General features: G+C 41.8%; 2 protein-coding genes across 2 annotated transcripts in view; both read right to left on the reverse strand.

The window, feature by feature from the left end:
- Window positions 1–3,112, reverse strand: part of RASL11A (RAS-like, family 11, member A) — a 6,712-nt gene extending 3,600 nt beyond the window's left edge. Inside the window, exon 1 of the mRNA XM_009327872.1 lies at window positions 3,082–3,112. Coding sequence (XP_009326147.1) covers window positions 3,082–3,112 — 31 coding nt within the window. The remainder of the gene's footprint in view (window positions 1–3,081) is intronic.
- A 1,878-nt stretch (window positions 3,113–4,990) lies between these two features.
- RPL21 (ribosomal protein L21) overlaps window positions 4,991–8,746 on the reverse strand; it is a 4,449-nt gene continuing 693 nt past the window's right edge. Inside the window, exons 2-6 of the mRNA XM_009327873.1 lie at window positions 8,724–8,740; window positions 8,033–8,094; window positions 6,786–6,898; window positions 5,973–6,123; window positions 4,991–5,125 (exon numbers count right to left, since the gene is read on the reverse strand). Of these exons, the coding sequence (XP_009326148.1) occupies window positions 5,036–5,125; window positions 5,973–6,123; window positions 6,786–6,898; window positions 8,033–8,094; window positions 8,724–8,740 (433 nt within the window). The 3' untranslated portion in view covers window positions 4,991–5,035. The remainder of the gene's footprint in view (window positions 5,126–5,972; window positions 6,124–6,785; window positions 6,899–8,032; window positions 8,095–8,723; window positions 8,741–8,746) is intronic.

An 8,746-nucleotide genomic window follows, 5' to 3' on the forward strand; every position in this document is an offset into this window, starting at 1 on the left:
GAGCAATGGGCTGTCTCTCCGTCAACACCTAACTCTGGTGCAACAGGAGCGTTTCAGGGCTCAGATTCCTCACATGTGGGGGCTCAGATTAGCTGTCCCTGTTCTGTGGGCCAAGTGAACCCTGGGATGTACGGGCCTCAAAGCTGTTCCAAGGAGCCTTTCCTTTCTCGGCTGGAGGTCCTACTTGGAAGCGCGAGGCTGTACTTTAACCCATCCCATGCAGGTGGCCCATGCCACCATCCCTATAGTCTATCACTATCCCCTCTCACACAGCAACATCACTCAGTCCTACTCATGGAATCCCAGGGACACCATAGGGCTGCCTGACCCACCTCCCCATTCCAAGCTCTGGTAACATTCAACAGCAGGTACTTTTGGGGGAGGGAGTAGGCAGCTTACTCCTGTGGCTGCGGCAGAGAGGACATCCTGGGAGCCTCTGGAGCTCTTTTCTAAGAAACAAAATGCAGAGCGTTCTCCTGGGCATCTTTGCTGATGTTGTGGAGTCAGCTGGAAGTTCTGGGCTTAAGATTGGCAGGACCACATGAGACAAGGAGCAGCAGGCACAAAGCTTTTCCATGTGGAGAAGCTCTGGTGAGAAGCTTTGCTGTGAGCTGGCATGGCTTCACCACTCTACTATGAACTTTCAGGAACACGAGCCCATGTTCAAGGTTGCAACTGTTCCTTACGCTCCCCAGTTCCTGCCGGTCAACGGCTAAACAGTTTGGAGTGGGCATGGACAAAAAGGTGACTGAGGGCCCAGGGGCCATCACCTGAAGCCTCTTTCTCCAAATAGTGAAAAATGAAATCAGCAACCTCAACCAGAGCTTTGTATTTTCTGGGTTCTTCAGCTGTACGGGCGCTGCTGCTGGGAGCCACATTCCTACCCAACACTTGAGCCAGGATGGTTGTGACTATGTAAACCCCAGCAGCTACAACTCGATTCTTCTATAGACCTTGGCAGTAAATCCACTGAGGTAGATGCATGGACATGAAATGCTTATCATCTGTGTCTTCCATACCACCACCCTCAGAATCACAGGGGTTGCTGGTACCTTCTTCCCATGCAAGGAGACTGTTTGCAGCAGTAGGATGCCCCCCGCACTGTGGGAGACACTACCCACACCCGCGTCATGAGTACTACCCAGACAATAAGCCCAGTTTAACCATGTCTTTTCAGCACACACCCTGAATTACAGAACCCACTGCACCTTGCAAGGGCGGAGGGAGCCTGCCTGCCTGTGCTGCGATAGGAAGGATCACATTCTCTGGCAGCTGTACGCACAGCTCTTGGCATCCTCCGGACCAGTCGGGACACCCCAGCACAGCATGCGTCTGGGATGCCAGCCATCCTTTTGATCCCGAGGGCCACGAACATGCCAAGTCCAGGATTGCACCGAGGACAAGGGAGTGAACATCAAGACTGTTTCCCTTATCTGATACATACAACGGGAAGATTATAAAAGAATGAATTGTTTGTACGTCCTCGTGGCAGCTGCTTCCCTGCCTCCCCCCGGAGGAATGGAGCTGGAAGTGTCTGCTCATCCCTCGCCCCCCTCAGGCATGCACGCTTCACCTGCTCCCTCCTGGGGTCCTCAGCCTGCAGCCCCTTTGCACAGGCATGGCTCCTCCTCCCCAGCCCTTTCACTGACCCTTCCTGGCCACACACAGTATCGGCACTAATACTGAGGAAGCCTCAGACCTCGGTGTCACCAACACGCTAAAAAAGACCAAGCTGACAGCTCAGGAGAAGGCTTCCTTGCTTCTTCTCTAAGAGAAGACGGGAAATTCTGGCAGGGCCTTTGGCAGGGAACCAGCTGCAATGGTTCAAGGCAGTAAAACTTGGTAAGGAGGAGACAGCTCAGCCCCCACCTCCTAATTAGGCTTTGTGGAATGGAGACAAAACACTACACTGAAGTGCAACGGCTTGTGCTAATCCATGAGCACTTCACTCTCTGCATGTTGTACAGGGACAGCCTGTCCACCAGCTCTGGAATAATGAAGTCTCTGTGCTAGATGGGGACTTGAAGACAGCTAACATGTAACACTGAACTTCTGCGAAACCGGGACTCCTGAATTCTGCTGGCTCAAGGTGTGTCCAATTATATGGGAAACCTATAGCTTTGCACATTTCACAATAGTTCTCCACAATTCAAAGCATTGTGGAATGAACAAAATTCAACTCTGTCATGGTATGAAGAGAGGAAACACCTAGCCTGTAGCTGTCACGCTCGCTGCAAAGTTTTCCTTGCTAGGCACAGCCTCAGAACAGGACCGCAGAGAACTGGTTACAGCTTATGGGTCTAGTGTGTAAAACCCCTTCTAGAGTGAGTCTAAGAGGAGAGGAACTTGCAACTTGACCATAAGGAAACATGCTTCCTCCGCCCAGAGGGGCAGAAAGGCTGAACTGCCAAAATCACTCCCTTCCCTCCCAAATCTTCTGCAAGTTCTGCATACACCTAAAACCATTCTCTTCTATCAAGATGGATGCATTTCAATTTAGACATTAGTTTCATGATTGAAGATGTCCCGACAGGCAGTTCAACAGCTTTTCTCAATTCACAGATCTCCCTCTTTTGTCATGTCTACACAAAAACAGGGCGGTTGAACACACGGGAAGCAAACTTCAACAGCAGATACCGAGACCTGTAAACATCCGAGCTGTGCTTCTGCAAACCTGAGGTTACCAGGAAAACCACTGCTGCACTGAAAGCAACTAACAAATAGCATCTATAAACCCAGGACAAGGTTTAACAAGGTTAAACCTTAGTTAATTTGTCTTGTTTTCAACCATTAAAAAAAAAAAACCACCGTTCTCTTGCTATACAAACCCAGTTTCATTTTCAGTCATTTCTGGGAATCCTGACCAAGGAAAGCATTCCCTCCTTCTCCTCCCAGCCCACACACAGCTTCCAAATATGCATTTAGAGCATCTACTGTGAGCATAGTGACCTTAAAAACAGAGACTAAATAAATTGAAAACTGTTGCAATGCACAGCGCCTCTGGAAGCACAGCTCTTAAATGAGACCACTGCATGCTCTCTAGTCTTATTATTCCAAATTCAGAAGTTTAGAACTACCCACCACTTACAGTTACTGTTAACCATTTCACCATGGTGCTACAGCTAATCCACTTGAATCTTGACAGGTAAGTACCAAACAAACATAGAACCAAAATAACTTACACAAGCATGCATGAGAATAAAATTTAAAATACCATCACCAAAGATCGTACCCAGTAAAACCTCCCACTTAACTCCTTCAGACACAAAACCTAATGGAAAACGACGCTCATCTTGTGATTCAAATACCGATTTTAAATTACTGTGGAAATCCCCAAGCCAAAGCAGCTAATAAAGGTCTAAGGCTTAGTATACAGATCTTGCTGCTCCAAGAAAACCCCACTTGATCATAAAAGCTAAGTGCATAAGCTGCAACAGTGAAAGTTAAGATAGATTCATCAGCCTTGCTTCAGAAGATGGTGGTGCGCTCCATGCCCGATATATGCGGTGTCAAAATACAGTACTAATATCACATATCAGTCTGTTGATGGGTAAGCTTTGTTCCATCTTCTTCAAGGCATTTCCAAAGTTATTCCAACTATACAGCCTACTCCACCTTCCGAGACGGGAGCTTGGAGAAACTTCAAACGCAGTACCTGCTCACTGCAACTCTGAACCTCCAGTGCCTAAAGCCTGCCACCCTTAAATACCAGGCCAAGCCAGACAATGACTTCACCGTCCAAAAACTACATTCCATGAGAATGGGAACACCCACAACCGAAAGTTAGGTAAATGCAAACAGGCATTAATCCCTTAATTTATAAGCACTCTGTACAGTTTGACACTTCTGCTTAAGGCACTTCAGAACTAAGGGAAAAAGGAAACCTCATTACCTCTCCATTTCTTACTCCCAAACTTACTAGCTGTCCTGCAATGGACTGTTCCAACAATTTTCAACAGTCAATACCTACAATTTGCTTGAAGTCACTACCTTCTCTAGTATTTTACTCTCTCTACATGTAGACATTAGTTTTACATCACTTACTTGAGGTAGCTAAGCGATGCCTTACAACACACTTAGAAAGGTAAAATATTATTTATCCATAGCTATAACACAGTTAAGCTTGAGTTTATGCCTGTTCAAAGCTAACTAGCAGGTTACCTTCAGCAGTTTCTTTAGCAAGCTTCACACGGTTTCAAACAAAGCTCACAAAAATAGCATTGGTTAGTAAGCAGTCGGCTGAAGATTTCTTCCATTCAAGAAACACTGGGCAGGTAGCACTGGGTTTTTGTGAATCGTCAATAAAATCCATGGGATGAGAGGAATGCATTAGAACATCCAGGTAGATGTTGAGATTCAACAGACATGCAATAAACAAAATGCAGGTGTTCAGCTATGGCAGCTAATTTGAATGATAAAAATCAAATTACAAAGGCTGGCAGTTTTGAAATTAAAGCCTTGTTTCTAAACAACTATTTCATAAGAACGCTTATTGGCCTGAGGATGTCCTAAAAATCCTTCTTTTACAGGTTACAATGGTGAAACACCAAAATCCACCCACAGCCATTTCTCAAGAGGTTGCTTCCAAAAACTCTTTCCACAATTTTTCTTTGGTATTAATCTGAGGCCTCTTAGACAAAAGTTTTTGTCAATGAAATCTGAAGCCCCTTATCCCTTTTCCCACAAAAAAATTAAACCTCCAAGTGACATTGTACAATTCTTGGTATACACCCTTAGTTTGTTGGTGAAATATTCCATGTCCTCTCATATTACCTCATCAGGTAATCAAAGAAGGATGAACATCAGTAACTATTAGCAAATGTCAGTGTCCCCACGATTTATAGTCTATGTAAATGATCATCAAAAGCTGCACATGATTTAAATGACCAAGCACTATGTAACGCAACTTAAATAAACAAATTTCAGTAAAACAAAAGTTTTCTAAAGCATCTGTTCCAAAAAACCTAAAGGAATCAGCTACAATCACATACACTTGTCCAAAACCAGATCTTCAGTTTATTTTTTTAAACATGCATTATGCCATGAATTCATAGGGAATTGGCTCCAGCAGCTCTGGATCCTTGCCATTAGTTCTCACAAAGTGTGCTTCTCTTGGTGGAGCAGGCTGTAAACAGAAAAAGAAAAAAGAAAACTCATGGCACTAAAACTCAAAAGAAACCTTACACAAAACTCATTTTGACAACCATTTAACACATTATTATATAAACATTACAGCACTTTTACCATTCCTAGTCTCTTTAAAATTTGATTCAAAGAATAGCAGTAAGAAAATGATCTGCTCGCAAGTGTGCTTGACTTTCATTGCTGAATGAAAAAACCTACACTTTACCCTCTGCAATTTACTAATCCAAATTATCATGAGGTGATGTACCCTGAGGTTCCGGAAGCAACAGCCATTATCTCCTCTCTAAAGTCTAGTTATTCATTGTTTTCTTCAAGGGTTGCAACAGAAACTGTTGCAGCTAAATTCAACTAAACCAAAGACAAACACCGATCCTAGAAGTCAGCCAGAGCTTCTGCTGGAGATCAGCAACAGAACAGAAAGCATCCATCCCTTTGTTCACAGCCAAGGATACAGTTTCCATCCAGGAACAGCGCAGTTCTGTTCAGGCACCAGACAGACAGCTCAGATGCAGACACACTGCATGCTGCCACTCTACTCCAAAAAAACCAGTAACCTCCCGCAAAGGATTGCGAACCCAAGTGAGGGTGGTAGCAACAGATATCTCCAACAAAACCTGCCAGAGACCTGGATTTTTCAGAATACTGTAGCAGCTTCATCATTAATGTGAGGTGGGTTTTTTTGCTGAAGACAGACAGAAAGAGCTCAGTTTACAGCATAACACACTGTCGTTTTGGAAGAAACCATTTTACTCAACTTGTTTGGTTCTAGCTGGGGTTTTTTTGGTGAACTGTATCAAAAATGTGTCAACTACAATAAAAAATATTACCTGACGTTTCAGTTGAACCCAAATGCCTTTTTCTTTTGCTTCCTTTTTCTTCCTTTCATTCTCCTTCACACGCTGCAGAAAGCTGTCTCTGCTCTTGGAATGTTTAATATGCTCAATACGCACATTAATTCTCTTGGCAAGAATCTTGCCCCTAAGAAAAGAAATCAGTTTTTAGTCTACTGCACTTGAAAAAAAGGCTACTTCAAAGCTAGTTTTACAGCCCTTACACGAGTAACTCCATAAGCTAAATAACAGATAATTTTTCTTTAAAGGGCAATCACTCAAAATACATTGCTGCAGATGCAAATCAGATATAACTTATATAACTGAAAGCTTATTAATATATAACAATATGTTGACAATTTAGGATTAAGACTAAATTGAGAACACGTAATTTTAACCTTGTAGCGTACAAACAAAGAATTGTATTACCACTGTACTCCAGTCCATTTACTGGAAGAAAAACAACTTGTCCTTTTCTGACTAAAGAGTACAAAACCCAGCTGAATACAGCTGGATACAGCTACAAATTAATATTTAAAAAGGGCTTCAGTATCAAAGTGAAAGCCGGCTGAAAATCCCCATTAGGGAATGTCACTAAGTACTGCTCAGAAAAATGAGAACTGTTTCCTCTGACAGGATCCAAGTCAAATGAGCATCATTTGCTTGGGTTATAAAAAGGATATATACTTTACCCACCTTGAATGACCAATCAAGACAATAACTGTCTAACTGGCAAAGTGAAAGGAGGGTGCAATTACAGATCAACTTTCCCAAATACAAAGTTTCAATACACAGAATTTCATTACTTACTTAACCTGCTTGTTAACAATAATGCCCACAGCGTGCTGAGTAACATTATATACCCTTCCAGTCTTGCCATGGTAACACTTGTGGGGCATACCTTTTTGAACAGTACCCATACCCTGTTAAGAGATAAAACAATTAAGTGTCAACTTCAGCTTGAAACAAAACAAAAAAGCAGTATCAAGGACTTTTCTTTCAGAAGTTATTTAAAGTACACATTTCGAATTACTTGAGATTAATTTAAAATTACTCCTATTTTAGTCGTACTTTGGCATTTATAACCATGCACTTTATATCTGAAGACTACCAAATTCTGCTATGACAATTCTGGTTGCTTTCAGTGTCGGTGAAATAACTGATCACTTTGCTTTCAGCAAGCAATCACAGGAGAGAATCATCATCAAGCTCCAGTGTGTCAAGAAGTGTTAATTCTGAACTGTGCAGTTCTCCAAGAGTCAAATAACAAACAAACAAATTACACACCATCTTCTGTGTGACTGTTCGAAAACTCTGCATTTCAAATGAAACTAAAGGATTCAACAAAGTAGGAATCCTTGGTAAAAGGCTTTCAGATTCACTACAACTTAATGTTGAAAGTACAGTTAATTTCAAAGGACAAGTTCTAGAAAATACCAAGTGATGGGAAATGCTGCTTCACTTTCCCCCCCCCTCTATCAATATGTATGATGTATCCTTACATTTATTTCTTGGTTTCTAGTTTTAATGTGGCTTTGCAATCACCATCCCTGTACGTACTTACTTTAAGTATAGTCCTACAATGATACAGAGACACAGACATAACTACCAGCTACACCACCATAAACTATGGCTCTTCTGAACCGCAGGTGCAAATCAGACAAAACAGAACATCTACTAAAATGACAGCTGGGGTTCCTATGAAAGTAGTGCTGGTAGGCACCATACAGCAACCCGAGTATTAGATATGGCATCTTTCACTCACTTTTTTCAGCTGAATACACAGTAATGTATATTTGGCACAGCCAAATATATATAAAAATATATATATACACACACACATATATATATAAAAAACCCACATAAACCAGTATGTGACACTGAAGCATTACTATTGGTTAACCAGCATTGTCATTGCATTATTGCTTCAAAAGTGAGCAGCGGGTACTTGTGTTGACACACATGACCTGAGTAACAACAAAGACTACCTCAAGAAACTGGAGACTGTAAAGATTACACTGCTTTAGCTTTTAATTACATAGCACTGTAGAAAGTACCTTGATATCAACTATATCACCCTTCTTGTAGATGCGCATATAGGTAGCCAGAGGGACAACTCCTGTTAAGAGACACAAATTTGGATACTTATGAAGCTCACGATTTCACACACACACATCAAATGGGGTGGGGGACACCGATCATGCATTTGATAAAGTTTTCTTAAAAATGCCTCAAATTTAAATTCAATTTCAAAAACGTAAAACAGAGACATCAACTATCTTTTTTTCTTCCAAGCAGTAATTACCTCTTCACACGCTCCCAATTTTAAAAAAAGAATCCAACTAAGGAAAAATTACAGCTTTAATCTCATTCCTAACGCAGAAGCTGAAAAAGGCATTACAACTATTTACTATTTCATTGCGGAAACAGCTGTTATCACTGCTCATTGCTAAGAGGCAACAGACTGTACATTTTAAGTAAGTGTAACTGTTGAAATATTTTCTTCACTTCAAATTAAATTTTCAAGCATTGATAGAATTAGCATTGTTACTACTGTGAAGCAATCAGAATACCAATACATAAGCTGTAAGAGGTGAGAGTTTACTTGCATATCATTCTACGGTTTTTAGCCCAACTTGTCAGATATCCTTTGACACAAGCCATTGTTTTACAGATGCTACTTAGGGACTGTTGACATCCAACAGGTCAGTAACTTAATGCAGTGTTCTTACTACAAGGTATACTCACCATGCTTGCGAAACGGCCTTGAG

This window comes from Pygoscelis adeliae, unplaced genomic scaffold (assembly GCF_000699105.1).
Source record: "Pygoscelis adeliae isolate BGI_AS28 unplaced genomic scaffold, ASM69910v1 Scaffold14, whole genome shotgun sequence".
NCBI lineage: Eukaryota > Metazoa > Chordata > Aves > Sphenisciformes > Spheniscidae > Pygoscelis > Pygoscelis adeliae.